Source organism: Melopsittacus undulatus, chromosome 10, assembly GCF_012275295.1.
Source record: "Melopsittacus undulatus isolate bMelUnd1 chromosome 10, bMelUnd1.mat.Z, whole genome shotgun sequence".
Classification (NCBI taxonomy): Eukaryota; Metazoa; Chordata; class Aves; order Psittaciformes; family Psittaculidae; genus Melopsittacus; species Melopsittacus undulatus.
In genome coordinates, this window is record NC_047536.1 from 29,328,100 (window position 1) to 29,345,587 (window position 17,488).

Here is a 17,488-nt window from a genome sequence, read left to right on the forward strand (position 1 = left end):
GCTTACACTTTCTGCTGTGCCTTTGGACCACTACTTTATCTGTCATTTTTGGACTGCTGATCCCTGCAATCTTGCTAAGCAAGGTTGATGAGGCTGATTTTTCTGGTGCAACCTTCCTTCTAGTAAATCAGCAGACCTCCTTGGAGCAGCAGGTGCATGGGCCAAGAGGATCTGGAGGAATCATGAGGTTCAAAATTCAGTTATTTTGTGGGCAACCTTGGGGTGTACTTTTGCTTAGTTGTCTTCACTGGAAATGTAAGAGTTTCCACATAGCCTTTGTCTTTATAATTTTAAGTAAACTCTGACACTGATGTACTTTGAGGATGAGAGAACAGATTTCATAGGAAACAAAGCTACTTTGGGGATCAGTACAGAAAAAGTAAAACATTTTGAAAGATCTTGGATGCAAAGAAGGTTCTGAATGTCTCTGGTCTACTTCAGGGAAGGTGTGAGGATGGAAGAACTTGCTCCCACTTACACATGTGATGCACAATACTTCACAGCATAGATGGGCCGGACCCTGTGAAGAATATTGTATTTCTCTAGCTCCTGTGAGGGAACAAGGTTCTGCCAAAGTTTTGGTGGTTCCCACATCTATATTTGGCTATTCACCTGTAGCTTGTGGTTCTGGATGACCTTCTGGGATCCATGCTCTGCCCTTGCTCAAGCTAGATTGAAATGGGAGGGAAAGGTCAGTGAACTAGTGTTGAAATATTTATCCTGCAAAGCATTTAAGTACAAGCAGTGAAAGACCAGGCCTTGGACCAAGATCCTGATGCCAGCTTATTCAGAACTTTAGGCCTATGTCAGCATCTCTATGAAAATGTTGAGAATTGCTTCTCACAATCTGGAACCCCCTTCTCATTAGTACTCAGTATTTTAATGCTTTTCCTTTATTGTTCTGACATTTCAAAGCACATTTTCTCAAGATAAGAGTGTGAGAGGGAAAAATCGCACAGAAAACTCCCACAGCGTTGTGCTGGGTTTAGCACATTACTGGAAGAGAAGTCAAAAAATGTGTGTAAGCACTATGAGGAAAGCTTTTGTTCTGAGGACACAGATTTCTGGAAATGCTGTCATGGGTTTTCTGTTTTGTTTTGTTTTTTTCCAGGTTCTGAAACTCCAGCTTCCCTTTCTAATTTCTCACACCCTGCATTCTGCAAACATACAGGCAGCTCTGGTGCTGTTATTTACAAAAGCCAGTCACAACATATTTGTATCTGTAGGTGATTAGTAAAGGACATGAGTAGGATGAATTTTAGATGGTGTTTTGATGTTAGAAATTTAGAAAAAAGGAAATATCAAGTAGTGTGGTGCTAATGAAAGAAGCTGATCTGACAGAACTGAAGAATGAGGTCTTCCCTTGAGCTGCTGTAGAGATACATCCGGACTATAAAACAGTCACAGTGGCTGTGAAAGCTTCTTTCCACAGCCATGCCAGTGGACTTCAAGCTTGAAATAGAAGGACCACCTCCAAGGGTGAGAGAGGAATTAATTCTTCATGGTGCATTCAGCATTTGGCCTCGCTACTGAGACTCTCAACAAGAGGGAACCAATTAATGCAAATTAATTGTGGTAATGGCTTTTGTGATATAGAACTAGGAACTGGATCAAGACCACTAAACTTGTTTCACACGAGCCAGTAAACAGCCTTAAAGTGGAAAGAGCTTTTCATTCTCTCATGAGCCTGGATTAAATCCAGTGACCTGGAGGTGAAAGGTGCTAGAGCCCAATGTCCGGAGCCACACAGTCCTCTTATATTTGTATCAGAAAATTCTTTACAACTATTTTATGAAAGGCTAAACCCATCAATTATCTCTATGGCTCTGAGAAGAGGAATGGAAGAGAACAGCAAACAGCAGCAAGTTACAATAGGGTTTCTTTTCCTTATTTCAGGAACAGTGCTGCTCTCTCATCAAGGGCAATGTATGAGATGGTGCAAGTTGTGTTACAAGGCATGAATACAACACGTTTCATTTACAATGGCTGAAATTATGTAATGCCATAAAAGCACACTGTATTCTGTGTCTGGCCTCTCTGATATTTTGCTAAAGGAAGTAAAACTTGAACAGGTGAGACTCAGGAGAATCTCTGTCTGACACAGTAAGCTGAAGGGTGCTTAATTCAGTGAGCCCAACAAAAATGGGACCAGCGAGAATATATAGGGTCACCATCTATGAATATATCAATGGGTAAACACTAGAGAAGAACTGTTTAAGCTTACAGATGAGGCTGGCATTGAGCGAATAAGTGTAAGCAGGACACAAACGGATTTAGGGTAGAAACTAGAAGATGACTTTCAGGTAGAAGAACATGACTTTCAGTAGAGCCAGTGGTGGCAATATTCTGACCTGAGTTAAAGCAGCAGTTCAGTACACCTGTGAAAAGCACATCCTGGTTGCCTCTGGCAGGAGTATGAGCTCACTGAAGATGGCTTGAAACAACATCTAGAGAAATTTGAAATAACACTGCTCTGTATTGATGTGAAATATATTCCTCATTCAAGTTGTTAGAAAAGTTTAAAAGCTGAGCTTTTTTTCTAGAGATAAAGGATATCTGCTTCTTATTCATTGATATGTGGCTGTGAGTCTCTCTTTTCCCCATCTATAATTCTTTTTTCCTCAACTTAATGGTAGTAGGTTACAACAGAATGTGGAGGTTTAGAGTATAAATGAAATTTTTGTCCTGATTTTCCCTGAATTCTCTTTCTTAGAGACCGTGACTACCACCTAAAGACCTACAAATCAGTAATCCCTGCAAGTAAACTAGTGGATTGGCTTATTGCACAGGTAAGAAAATGTTAAGATTCTGCTTTCTTTGACAAGGAGCTTAATTCATCAGTTCCATTTCAAAGTAAATAAAACACATTTATCTAGAAAATATTACAACAAAAGTAAACATACTCTGATTCTTTGAACTTGGGCTTTCTGTTATTGTTCGTTTGGTGAAAACTTGGTGTTTGCCAGCATAAAAAGGAAGAAAGTTCTTTGTAAGCCTTAGGAGTGGTGAACTGGCTGTTCTTGGGGATCTTTCCTACTTCTTGTGATTTTTGGAAGACATTTAAAGCAATGTTGATCTCATTTAATGCAGTATAGGTGTGGTACAATTTTTAAATGAAAAATGAATCTAGAGTTTTACACCACCGACTGCACCCTTGTCTTTAGATGTAGTTGCTCCACATTTACCTTGTCATTACAGAGACGAGTCTCTAGCTTGGGAAATTAAAAAATCAGCTTTGATAGTCTAAAGCAGTCTGAAAGGAGAGTGTGCAGTGTTGATCACCATCAGTCAAGTGCAGGTTCTGGTTTTATCTTACATGTAGATGATCTGATTCACAGTCACACCAAGTTCTGTACTGCCAAAATGACATAAAGGGAGGGTGGACTGAATGAGAATCAGGCCTCTCACAACAAGGGATGTTGTCCTTCAGAACTGTTTCCTGCAATTGCGTTTGACATCCCCCTACATTAAGAAGATTGATATGATTTAAGGTTGTTCTGTGCCACATAACTGAATGAGAATGGAGTAGTCAATTGTTTTCCTGTTAAGAGCCTAAAGGAGAGCAAAGACAGTATTAAGGTTGTCACATCAGTTACATGTAATTTAGCTGGGTCTTCTTCATGGAAAGCTGAGGGGGAAGGGGGGAAGTTTGCTTTGGCCAAAGAAGAGAGATGTAATCAGGCTAATTTGGCCAATATAATACTTAATCATAGAGCTGCAGGCTGTAGAAGGACTCGGATAGCAGAGTAAAACATCAGCTCTTGGTCAGGAAAAAAGGTAGCTCATTTCCCTCCCTATTTTCCTTCCTCTTCATTTCTGTTTGCAATTTAAACTATAAATGTCACTGAGAGCCCTCCCTAATATGAAAAACTTTTTTCATTTCCTTAAACCTTTACAAATAGCCATAAACTGAACAAAGCAAAAGACTAAGAACCATTTTATAGTCAAAGAAATGGTGTCAGTTGTATTTTGTACCGTGATCCTCCTGCCTGGAAATTGTTGGTTATTGTACTTCTGACAAGAGATGAGTTGGGTCCTCAGTGAAGCTTAATCATGTGTATGTTTGAACAGCTGTATTCAAATGTGATATGTTATTATCCCCTGTGTACTGTATGCACTCAAAGTCTGGGGCTGGATAGGCATTAGGAGCTCTGTAATGAAACATGCAGTGCATTTGTGGCTCTTTGGATATCAGGGGGTCTGTAGGAGCTGAGCATCTCTGACTGTTGGGTTTATTAGTAAGTACCCTGTGATATGCTAGCATGGATTATTCACTACAAGGGAGTTTTTGCATGTGAGAGAGGAAGGTCAAGTGATTTCCTAATGACTTTGAGATTTAATACCGAATTTGATTGATGTCTTTTTATTGTTTATAGCTCTTAACAATAGCTGAATCCTGCTGTAGTTACCTCTATAATATGTCTTAGACCGATTATGTATGAGACACTGAAATAAGCATTAAATATGATGATGGAAGGAAGCACATATGAGCGTAAGTGCTGACTGGAGATGGCACAAAGTCAAATCTTGGAACAGTGCTTGAGTTCTCCACAGGCAATACTTTAGTGACCCTTTGAACATAGCAAGGATAAAAGGAGAAATATCTGATACCATGTATCCATGAATTTAGACTGAAAGTGCTGTGAATTATATTATAGTTGCTATATTCATTTAGATGCAATCCTTAAGGGGAAGGGCTTCATTCTGTCATTGATTCTGGACCCTCTCAAACTCATTTTACAACCTAATCTTTCTCTCACTGCCAGTAGGCTGAGAACAAAGAGGAACAGAGATCTCACAAATGTCAGAGCTCTGGTACTTCACAGAATCTTAGGTGCTACTAAGAGTGCACTAAAAGACTGCACTGCCACAATCCCAACACTTTTGTTATCTGGTTGAGGATTTATACCCAGGCCTCCAGAAGTGAACTGTAATAAAACACTACCACTTGAATCCCCAGTCCTCAGTCTAAGAAACTTAAAATGGCAATGTTATGAAAGGTAGAATGGGAGTAAAGGGACAAATGCACTGTTAGAAACCAGTTGGTAATATTCTTTAGGACTTTTGCTCTAGTGGGTGTCTTATCTCTTCCCATTCACCCATCCTTCTATCCATGTGTTTTTTCTATTGCACCTCTGTGCATTGCATTACCTTAGGCTTCCTTCCAAGTGGGAAGGAGTACTTTATAATCTTAAAACTCCTTTTCCATGATGTCAGCAAAACATTACAGTGTGTTTTGGTTGCTATTCTTATCTGTGTGCATCTGTTTTCTTTTCTCCTACACATGGGTTGTAAACAATCTAGGTCAGAGATCATCTTAATTGCTGGGCTTATACATCTCAAAACAATCAACCATGGACCATGATTAGGGCTTTAGATATTGTATAATTACCAGAACTAGACAACAATAATAACAATAGTAATGGTTGCTGTAGTAATAGTAATAGTGTGCTCTGGACTATGGTACTGACTCTAAACTATATACTTCTACTGACTCAAATTCAGGGATTGTATTTGAATAAACCCGAATTACCTTGTCAAAACAAGTATATATAGTTTCACATTCCATTTCTGTATGGAAAAGTTATGAGACGCATTCTGTCAAGATTATTGATTGTAAGTGGTTCTTTTTTCTTAAGACTTTTTTACTAGTTTCATTGTATTTGGACAAATTGCTACATAACATTTAGAAGGACATATGGGTGAGCTGAAATGATCTATTTTAAGTTGTATTTTATAATTAGAGAACGTTGTTTTGCTAGGGGAATGTTTTAAGGCCAAGTTATCATCAGGAGCAGCCAAATAAAGTCTGGTTTAGAGCCTTCCTACACAAAGATTTTTTTGCCAATAAAAAAGTAAATTCCTAAAACCTAAGAGAGTAACATTAGGAGGCTTTTCTCTTCCAGTTTATTTACAGTTGAAAGAATAAATGAAATTTTTAAGTCCTAGCCTCTATAAAATAAACTACCCTTTTATCCCATAAAGTAACAGAAAGTGAGTGTTGAAAAGGAGGACTTACAAAGACTTGAAATTAGTTTATACTAAAAGTTTAAACTTAAGGTTTATTAAAGCCCTTTCCTTGGCTGTCCTTGTGTGATCATCTAATCATGCACTTCCTCCAGAACTGCCTTGGGTTTTTTGTCCTACCAAGTCAACATTATTTAGTTCTTAATTTGTAAATGTCATCCTTCTCAGAAACTCACTTCAAGAAGAGCCAGTAGTGCTGCAGATTGGCAAGAGCTGACCCTATTTTATCCTGTATTTAAATAGTGTCTTTACACCATAGCAATGTTCTTTGCCAGTATTTGCCTGTCAAACAGCTACTGATCTCCTTAGTAGGACCTAAGTGGGAGGGGTCCCTAAGTGGTACTGACAAGAACAGACGGCTCTTGGTCTGCAAGCTGGTTTGCGTAAAACAATGTCAGTGCACTGCAGTTCTGCTAGAGCTTCAGGTATCTAGTTCTTCAGGTGGAGGGGGAAAAGGAAGGTGACAGGGTGTGATACGTATGTAGGATAGAGCTTCTGATTTAGTAGGACTGACAGTATTACACTGAACTTGCTTCTCTGCCAAAGCAGTATGTCCCCTGCCTGCTGGAATGAGCTGACCTACTGCTCTTAGTGAGATAGCAGATTCCAGGTTCTCCTGTGCCCGTCTGCAGACTGGGAAGCAGGTAAACCTGCATCAAATGACCAGTATTAACAGTGGTTTTCATCTGGGTAACACCCATAGTACCTGCTGGTTTTTACCAGCACTATTTAGAACTTGTATCTCTGCCTATAAAGTGCAACCAGCATGTTTGTAAAGTCATCACTGGTTGCAAATTGGCAGACACATAGATAAAACTAGGTGTTTATTCTGTTTACCTGAGCTGTAGATGAAAACCTTCATGCTGCAATTTCAGGTAAATTTGGAAGTCACCTTTGGTACCTGTTTTGCAATACTGCAGTCAAGGCTTCAGATAGTGGGAAACTGAAGCCTTTGTTCTTAGATCTGCTGTGTAAGAAAAGAATGCCACGGCAGGTTTAACCAGCCTGACCTTTGGAGTTCACATAGCTGGGTTTACTCAGGTTTTTCTCCCTTTGGTTGGGTACAGATAAGATCTCCCAACTTCTCACTCTAAGAATGAGTTTTATTGTCTGTATCAAATGGTTCCTAAAGTGCAACACTATGACTGCAAATAAAAGGTCTTTAAATTGAGATAACTTTATGTCCCATTGTGGGTTAAACAACTACTTTCCAGAATCCTGGTCTTTGTCCTCCTAATTCCTGTAGGAGGCAAGAGATGCTATATATAGGAATGAATGAGATTTGGGCAACGGGGTAGCTCTTTCAATTTCTTGCTGTTGTTCCCTACAAGGAGCATCCTGCTAATTTCAGAGCCACAAACTATGTGGTGGGGAAGTGGAATAATTTTGCTTAGGAAGTCATTCTGAGGTGTAATATTTATCCTCTTGTTTCTAGGGAGACTGTCAGACTCGGGAGGAAGCTGTCGCACTGGGTGTTGGACTCTGCAATAATGGCTTCATGCATCATGGTAATGCATCAATATTACTTCCCACAGCCAATTAAAGGAGCTTTTACTTCAGTCAGATTAGCTGACTGTCTGAAAATCCCTTTTCTATCAGCTGTGCCATACATGCTGATATGCCACGACTGCAGGCATCCCAGCAGGTCCTTCTAAAAACAGTCTTAGAGCTTACACAAAATCTAAACCTACCTTCCTGAGTGAATGCCTTTGCTAATCTTCATGACGAGCCTTGATTAGACAAGCAAGAAGAGGTATGCTTTTTCACTGCATCTATTTCAGAGTCATCAGACCAATGCACAAGCCAAGTATTGTCCTGAAATATCACCAAGAAACATCAGGTACAAAGTAAAACCACCAATTTCTTGCCACTTGGACAACAAGTACAATCCTCAGTGCTGAATCTCTGAAGCTTCCAAATCTGAAGTGCCAAATTGCCACAGTAGACATCATACATCCTCAGTGATGTTGCTACTAAATGGGGGAAGTAAACAAACCACATCTGTATCAGTATCAAATAACACATACAAAGTCCTAACAGTAAAACGTAGTTTGTCCAATAAAGCATTCATTGGTAAAGAACTTTGTCACACTTTCAGAATTTTATAGTTCTCATTTCCTTCTCGATTCCTTTTTAGGTTGAAAAGCCTCAGTCTATTTAGCCATCTCACCTTTAAACAGCCATTTTACCCTTCTTTGCTCCTTTTATACTTTTACCATATTCATTTTGACATGGAAAAGGAGCATAAGGTTTTGAGTAGCATCTTTCATCCAAGAGGATCTTCTGCATTTTATATGCATTCTATGTGCCATGGAGGTCAAACATTGTATCCTGAGCTACTGTGCACTGTGAAGAAAAGTATACCCCTGAAACACAGTAGTAACTTCGAAATACAGAGCTGGATAGATGGGTAGGGATGCATCTGGTCTTTGCTCTGTAAAGACTGTGGAAATATTTATGACTTCCTTTAACTGTTTTTTTGTTTCTCTCTTTCTCTGTGTAAATGCATGTATGTATTTCATATATATTGTTTCTAGTCCTGGAGAAAAGTGAATTTAAGGATGAATCCTTATATTTCCGCTTTTATGCTGATGAGGAGATGGAAGGCACGAGTTCCAAAAGCAAACAATTACGTAATGACTTCAAGCTCGTGGAAAACATCCTGGGAAAGAGTCTTCTGGTAAGAAATATGTTAAGTAAACCTCGATGTTTTTGTGAAACTGGTGGTGTTTTATATTAGAGGAGAATGAGAAGGAAAATGATGATAGAATCAAATTAAAATGGGGAATTGCACCTGTAGGTAGATTTTTCTTCACTGCATGAATAGTAATTCTTGAGCTACCTTACTGTAGAGCTCTGACTTCTTTAGTTTTGACTCTCCCTGCTGGGCAGACTACATAGGTTATTCTAGTAGCAAGGAAAATGTGTAGGTTGCAGGTTCTCTTCTGTAGCATGTAACCATCCTACAGCACTGCCTGGGAGCTTTGGATTTAAGGCTCATACACAAACATAAAAATGCGTGTAAGTTCCTGCCTATTTCTGCTAGGTCTCAAGAAAGGAGGAGACTCAGACATATGACCACTTCATCCAGTTCACAGCCCAACCCCCTCTCTTATCATGAATCCCTTGAGAGAGCCTGGAAGTGAGCTGGGAGCTGGAGATGTTGTCCTAGCAAGCATCACAGCATTGGGATAGTAGAGGAGAAAGAAATGGGCACTGCTGTTTTGGAAGAGGTCTGCCATCACATTTAAGCACCATTACATGTGAAGTAGATTCAGATGCAAGTTACAAAACTGGTAATCACACAGATATGTCAGGGCATCATTGTCTCAGTGGTATGGATAATATGGATAGATACTTAGATCAGGTATCAGCTTTACTTTGTTAATGAAAACCATTTTCCAATAGTACTGTTCTTTATGTTCACACTTCTGCAACATTGCTGTTATCTCCAGATTCTTACCTCACTGAATGTCATCAAATTCCTTACTGCACTGGGATTATTCTAATGCTAATTGGATTTGGTAGTCAGATTGGTACAAACTCTGTTCTGAGATCCCCGTTTACTGCCAGTGGCTCCAGGCCCACATTTTCCTCCCTTCAAACACTGGCAGAATTTAGGAGCAGGATAAAATCTTGGGTCAGAAACTAGAAAAGCAGAATTGTTGGAGTAGATCCAGAGGTCCACTATATGGGTAAATTTTCCTGTGGTTCACACAGACTTCACTGCCTTATGTTGTCTTGTCTCTCAATGGGCAGAAGTAATATTTAACACACCATGGTCCCTCCAAATTATCCCTCTCTGCATCCAGTGCCAGAGACTGGAGTGTCAGGTTAATACAATTATCCAACAACTCTCCCCGAAGATAAAGGGAAGCAGTTACAATATGTGGGGCTTTTTAATTGTGATTTGCAAAGCACTCCAAAATCAGTTTTGTGTAAATTGGTGAAACTGCCATTTTTCAGGTATTTTTCATTTTCCACCTTATCAAGACAAGAACTTGAGGAAACAGGTTGACTCATATGTCTTTTTTTCTGTCAGTTCAAGGCACTCCTGTTGAAATGCCAAAACTCAGTGACAATATATTAGTTGTGAAACAATGGATTTAAAGTTTTTCTTTTCTATTAGTGTAATACTCATTTATTAGTACTCACTAAAGAGAGAGAACAAACGAGCAAACCTTGCACATGGACTACATACTAGTGATTAATCGTAATCGCTAATTGGTCCTTCCATGCTTTGGTAACTGAAATATTTACAACAGGAATAATTTTAGTGTTATGGTTACTGTAGTTCTGAAGTGCATCAGTCAACCCCTGTCACAGTACAGTCCCATCTTGAAAAGTAAATGATCTGAAATCAACAGCACATGCTGAGAAAGGAATCTCCTCCTTAGAGGGCATAGATTTTTGTCCAATGAGCAGTAGTCCCACTGAAGTTGAGTTGCCCTCATGTTCACAAAGAAATCAGCCATCCCCTGAATGTCTGTGAAGACCCCACAAATAGCAGTGCAATCAGGGCATTACGCTCACCCACAAAATAAATGTGCCTGACTTCTGGTTTATTGTGTGTTTAGCAATTATGAGCAGCAGGAATCCTGAGGCTTTGCAGTCTGTGGAACATCACTATTTGCCTCTTTATGCTCATGATAGGGCATTGATCCTTCCCATCCCCTGGTCCCACCATAGGAAGTTTAATGGAATTTCTTCAGTACTGGCTTTTGAAACATGCTTTTCTACTGCCATAAAATCCTAGCTGTTTAATGGATAGCTTCCCCCACCCCTTCATCTAAGTTTATTACAGGAGAGGCTGCTCTTGAAAACAGGGAAGAACAGAAACCTTGGCAAATATGGCAACAGAAATGCCAAGGGGAAAAAATGCTTTCACACAGAAAAAATGCACTTTAAACAAAATCTTGTAATTATTTATTTGTGCAATTGTTTCTCATTGAAGGGAATAAGTCTTGACAAACTGAAAAAATATACAGCATTCTTCGCATAGCTGAAGAGAATTTGGATTTTGGATTGGCTCCAAGCATTGGGACTTGGTTACTGCAGTGTTCTGTTAACTTGTGCTCAGCACCTCTCCTTGTCAGCCCAAACCAACCACAGCACAAAGTAAGGCTGGTAGCTTGGAGCTCAGTGTCACACATGGAGAGCTGCCCATGGAGATGGGCCTCTCGCACAGTTGCCCAAGAGGTTTAATACACACACAGTGCTGGAGTTCCCAGCAAACTCCAGTTTATCACTTACCGAATCTCAAAGGAAAAGCATTTCCAGCAATTTCTAGAGATCATGATCTTTAGATAGTAGGTAGTATTATCATTTAAATTTATGTCCTTTCCAGTTTAAACCAGCTAATTCAATAAACATGGCATTCACCTTAAAATTCTTATGAAAATGTAGAATTTATTTCTCCTAATCATAAATACAGTAATCTGTATTACTCAAATAAAGCCATACTTAATAAAAATATCTTCTGTCTTTAATAATTCCAGGACAATTATTTTTGCGTTGTGCCAATATAAAATTACCCAACTCTGCAAAATCTCAGCAGAGAGCAAAAATGAGCTTTCCCTTTGTTCTTCATTGTACTAGGATCCCAGTCTGTTGTAGCTTGGGAATTCAAATCATTGATTTTTAAAACACCCCTGGGAAAAGAACCACTAATAAGAGCCCATCCTCTAGGGATTCCTGGTCTCCCAGGGAGACAGGCTGGCCAGGCAGTAATGAGAAGCATCCATCATCCAGGTGCATATGGCCAGATAAGGGCTTTGAGTGGATTCAGACACTAAAAATTACAGTGAACTCTGAAGTGAAAAACAGTCTTTAGGCTCTAACTCTTCCACTGTTCAGAATGAATGGTTCAATTTCAGTGCCCAATTTCAAAGTTTATAAACCAGAAGAAACTTGGAGTCATTTTGTATATATTAAGCCTGTTTTGCAGATGTGCCAAGCATACGTTTAAAGCTAAGAGCTTTACGTTTAAAGCTAAGAGTGGTAGGAGTGGCTCTGGATTCTGCAGCTTCTCACTGCAAAGAAATACTGCCTTTTCAGATTTTGTTTAAGTGCCCCAGAGCTGTGGAGGTTTTGGAAGACTGGGGAGACTGGGACAACCTGGGCAGGAAAACAGCTCTCTTCAAATGAATGCTATTGAGGGCCACAGAAACCTCGTCAGTTTAGGGAAGCATCCAGACTTGATGTTATCTGTTACTTGAGAAGTCACTGTGCCTTAGGAAATACTGAACCTACTCAGACTCTTCAGGTGTGTTCAACAGAGAAGAGTTTATACTGGAGAGCTGTAGGGGAAGGCTGTGAGAGGAAGATGTGTGTCCTGGACCCTAGTTTAGGAAATGGTGGTTCTGCCCATGCTGCCTCTTGCTGCTGCTGTTGCCCCCAAGAGTGTAGGCTGAGGGTTCCTGCCTCTGTATGATACAGGTATAATAGACCATAGCTCTCTGCATAGCTTGTTGTTGTGTCCTCCTCACCCCCAGTTCTCTTTGAGTATGCCCTGACTACGTGTACCCTCTGGATTTGATTAACCATGCTTATTTTTCATATGGTCTCATTTTTTTAACATGGTTATGTTTCAAGATGAAACAGTAGCTGCCTTACACTGAAAACAATGATTGGATTTCAGGGGCACAGAAATAATTCTTGTAGATGGCAAGTTAGTTAATTGCTTTGGATTCCTTAGGGATGAATGGAGTTCAGCTGTGGAATTGCAAGGTATGACTACTTCATAATAAAGAATGAATCATAGCCTCCTCCAGGTATTGCATATTGAATATTATCCACAGTCTACCTTTACATAAGCAAGTGTCCCCAGCACACAAGTGCTGCTGGTATACAAAACATGAGATTTATTTCTTTACATGGTGATAAAGTTCCTGATGTTGATGCATTTGGGGTTTCTTAAAAGTATTTTGGTTCTTTGCTTTCAAACAACACATTTTTGCAGTACTAATGAACAGAGAAAGGTAGGTTATTAAAAATGATAGCATATTAAAGATCTTCATGCATAGCAATGGTAGCTGCACCCAAGAGACCGCGTCACTTTGTGTAGCTGCTGCTTCTGAAGTTTGGCAAATCAAAGACTGATTTTTTCAGTATCTTTTTCACATATGCTTTCAAAATCCAGCAAAAGAAACCGAACAGTCCCTTCACATGTAAAATGAGAACTGGGGGGCAGAGCTAGCCTAGAAATTCTCTACTTAATCCCTAATGGGAAGTGATACTAATACATTTGAGCTGAAGCTCAATAATCTAGCCAGTGAGAACCAGATTTTCTAAGCTGTTGTTTTATTAAACATGCATAAATAGCATTGTTTCTGAAAATATTCAGGTAGAACTATCTAAGAATGGCAAACTTCTCTTTCAGTCTTTTTACTTTCCTGTCCATCACTTAATCTCAGCATCATCTGATGAGGATTTTTTCCCTGCACGTATGCTGTCATGCGTTGTTTTAACACAGCTGTATGGCTCCTGCTGGAAAGGATGGTTCTATTTCTCTTTTTTTCTAAGGTGAACTCTGGCAAAAGGACAAAGCTTATGAACTGCTGGCATAGACTTCCATAGAAAAGGGACAGCATTTTAAATTAGCGTAGGAATCATCAGAATCAAGGGAATAATTCACAGTAATTTTTTCCCCAGTGGCATGCTAGATCATAGATAGCTTTATTTTACCTTTTAACTCACTTCTAATTTATCAGATGGTTCTCAAATGGTTTCACTTGTCCATTTACCCAGGGCCAGGCTTTGCTTTGCTTTGTTTTTTTGCAATGAGAAGTGAGTCATTCAGCTTTTTTTCCCTTGCTAACAAACCACGAAGAAAATGACAAGGGAAACCTGCATTTGCTATGATTGATAGGGTTTTTAAAACTATTTATAAGGCAGGTTTGTGTGACCTCAGTGCACATAAGAGGAAGTAGATACTCAGCAGCAAGAGCTACCAGGTCTCCTGTCAACCGTAAAAGGTGCAAACTGAGCACAGGCCATGAGTCTTGTTTTTCCCCTAACACAAATCTCGTGACTGCTCTTCTGGGGAGGGACCTACAGATGTCAGAAGTTGTTCTCTCACTGGTCACCCACAATTTTAGCCTGACTACAGTGATGTACATTTATGCAGTATTTAGTATTATCTATAATAGGCCTGAGATCCCCAATTTCTCTGAAGCTGATAGCTGAGAAGGAATCACAGATCATTCCTTATTGGGTATGTGGGATGTATTTTAAAAACTAAATAAATGATTACATTCTGATCTGTAACTACATTCACCAATGGAAAATACTGAATATTAATGGGTTCTGTAATCTAAAAGTCAAAGATCTAATGACAAATGAAGGGCTAGAAGTTAAACCCACATTCAGTTTCTAAGAGAAGAGTTAACCATTGAAACAAACTCTCAAGGGCAGGATTAGATTCTTCACTTCTTAAAGACTGCAGGTCATAACTGGGTAAGTCTGGAAATTCTGCCTTAGTATAGAAAGGGCTCAATGCAGAAATAACTCAATTAGATTTTATGGTTCATATTATGTAGGAGATAGACCAGAAGACTCAGTAATCCCTTTCAGCCTTTAGATGTACAAGTCTGTGTCAATGACAGCTTGCAATGAAAAGTCCAGTTTCTCCTCTCCATCTCATCTGTTCAGCTAACTCAGCAGTTACGAAGCATTACCTTGTGCTTTTTCTTAAAGATTTTACCAGAAGAGGATGACTATGGTTTTGACATAGAAGAAAAGAACAAAGCAATTGTGGTGAAGTCTGTTCGACGTGGGTCTTCTGCAGAGGTAAGACCTGACATTTATTAGTGTTTTGGGTTTGGTACTTAAGAATATTTCAGTGCTTCAAAAAGGTACAAAACCATCCTTTGAAAGTCTGATTCATTTTAATAACAGCTAACAGAAAATTGGGTGTCTTCCACAATTTCTGTGGTAATAAACTGTTTCTGTGAACTGCCAAGTGATTTGGCATATCTGGGTGACTTGCTGAGTGTTTTTCATAAGTGACAGGGTGACAGCAGTATGTGTGTGATGATCACATACCTCAGGTTCATTAGGAACTTAAATATGAGGAGGCAGGTAACAGCCTTTAATCTTAGACATGCACTGTCTGATCTTTCTTAGGCTGGTTAGTTACAACCCAGCAGAGTAGCAGATTTTTATTTGAAAACTGCAGGTTTGTGGGACTTTGTACCTCATACATGCATGGATTTGCTATGATTGCGTGTGCAGATAGGTATCCTGTATGCACCAGCACTAAGTTGCAAATATAAAGATGTCACCCCCAGGTAGAATGGTTGCAGGTATGCAAAGAGTTTAACTAATTACACATACTATAAGTGCAGGAGCTACATTGGGAATATCAGGCCTAGAACATAATGACTTCAGAAATGTATATAGTAATTATTACTTTATCATAAACTCATAAATGTAAGTAAATGCAATTAGCAGAAACATTTCCATTGAATTATAAACCAAGTTTCTCAAATTCTATCTTAACAAAATCTCTGTTGCTAGAGTAAGCACTTAAAGCAGCTTTTTACCACTGCTTTAGAACAGGTTACGTATGTGACTAGGTATAGATTGGGTTTGCATGGGTGAAAAATATGTCCTTGGCTCCCTGTGCCTAAGCTCTAAGTTCCGGGAAGTCACACTTCCGTATCTCACAAGTCATCACAGCCAGTCTGTTACAGTCCCCTATTCTTTAGCCTGTCCATGCCCTCACCCCCTTTTAATAGTCTCCTATTAAAGTATAGCAAAGACGTACAAAGATGCACCCAGTGCAAAGTCAAATATATCTGTGGAGTGGCATATTTATTCAGATACTGGTGAAATCTTTGTTTCCTGTAAATGCAGAAAACTTTAGGGTGACTGACAAATGATTTGATGAACCAACATTGTATGTACAGTATTCCATATGACAGTAATCCTAGGAACAGCCATAAGTAGAGAACTGTTGAACCTTGGAGCCTGAATGTTCAGAGATGCTGCTGGTGATCCCAGGTTTTCCATGGTTTTGTTCCATTGCAGATGGCTGGCCTGCAGATGGGAAGAAAAATTTATTCTGTCAACGAGGACTTAATATTCCTACGCCCATTTTCAGAAGTGGAAACCATCCTGAACCAGTCCTTCAGCTCCCGAAGGCCACTTAGGCTTCTGGTAGCCACCAAATCAAAAGAGTAAGTGCCAAGATGGGCAGAAAGAGAAGATGATCTAGAAACATCAGTTACTAAATAGCTCTTCTACAGTTGATAGTGAAAACTGTAAACATTTTCCTATGCAGAAGCTGTTCAAGAAGAAAACAAATTACATGAATGAAAGATTGTTTTTACTGATGAGCTTTGTGCTTCTAGAAGAGGTTGGGATGTATTTTCTATTGTATCTGCTATTAACTTCTGGCTTCCTTGTGCTCAAACAGAACTGAAGCACAAGGATTATCATTGCGTCTCAGGTGTGAAGCTTCTCAGAGGAAAAGCAATTTCCACCCCATTAAAGACTGCCTTAATTTTGGATGACTCTAATGATATCAACCCTTACAGTTTTTCACTCCATTATCTTATAATAAGGCTTCGACCTGTTAATCACTTGAGCATTATCAGATTCTGTAATCCCAGAATTTGCCATAGAATTGAATGTCTCAATGAGCACCTGATGCTGAATTCTAGTCCAGCAGGTCTTGTCCAGTCTATTTTTATTTTTTAATGGAAAAGATGCTCAGCTGCTGTAAGTCAGCACAGCTGCCCTGAAATTTCTGCCGAGAAATGGAAGTGCATATAAATAGCACAGAAAGTCTCTGTCCTGTGTTACTCACAGAATTAATACATATGGAAGTGCCAAATTTTAATTAACAAAGAGAATCTCCCATCTGCCTTGGGGAAGAATGCTGGAGCTGGATGATTTCTTCAGGTCTATTTACTTGTCACTTATTTGTAAACTATGTGGGTGCTTTATTTAACCACAAACACTGTTGTGAATGCTGGGGAAGGATGCTGTTAGAGTTGCCCAGAGCTCTGGCAGCCTGACTGAAAATGCTGCGTTCTCTTCTCCTTGCTTTACCTGCAGGATTATTAAAATCCCAGATTGTCCTGAAGCACTTTGCTTTCAGATACGGGGAGCAGCACCACCGTATGTTCATGCAGTAGGAAGAGGTAAGTGGAAAGGCCATCATACAGTTAAGCTTGGAGTACAGCTAAATCTATATACAAATCTATATAAAAGTGTGTGTGTATGTATGTATCTCAATCAAGACAGATCCAGGTTTCATTGTCAAATTTGTTCTGAAGTTCTGATAATTTAATGCCTGTAAAGACAAGGGGAAGCTCTGTCACAGAAAAGGATCACACTCATATAAAACCACAGAACTACAAATTCCTGCCTCAAAGTTCTTATAATCTAAATACAGTGTAAGAGAATGGTGTCATTATTATGAGCTGAGTGTTGGGTCACTAATCCCATCAAC

The 17,488-nt window shown here is 39.4% G+C and overlaps 1 protein-coding gene across 1 annotated transcript in view; it reads left to right on the plus strand.

Annotated features, from left to right (window-relative positions):
• The window catches only part of PREX1 (phosphatidylinositol-3,4,5-trisphosphate dependent Rac exchange factor 1), a 151,918-nt gene that overhangs the window by 106,083 nt on the left and 28,347 nt on the right, over positions 1–17,488 (plus strand). The window contains exons 14-19 of the mRNA XM_034067000.1: positions 2,714–2,789; positions 7,463–7,535; positions 8,565–8,707; positions 14,725–14,817; positions 16,060–16,208; positions 17,092–17,177. Of these exons, the coding sequence (XP_033922891.1) occupies positions 2,714–2,789; positions 7,463–7,535; positions 8,565–8,707; positions 14,725–14,817; positions 16,060–16,208; positions 17,092–17,177 (620 nt within the window). The remainder of the gene's footprint in view (positions 1–2,713; positions 2,790–7,462; positions 7,536–8,564; positions 8,708–14,724; positions 14,818–16,059; positions 16,209–17,091; positions 17,178–17,488) is intronic.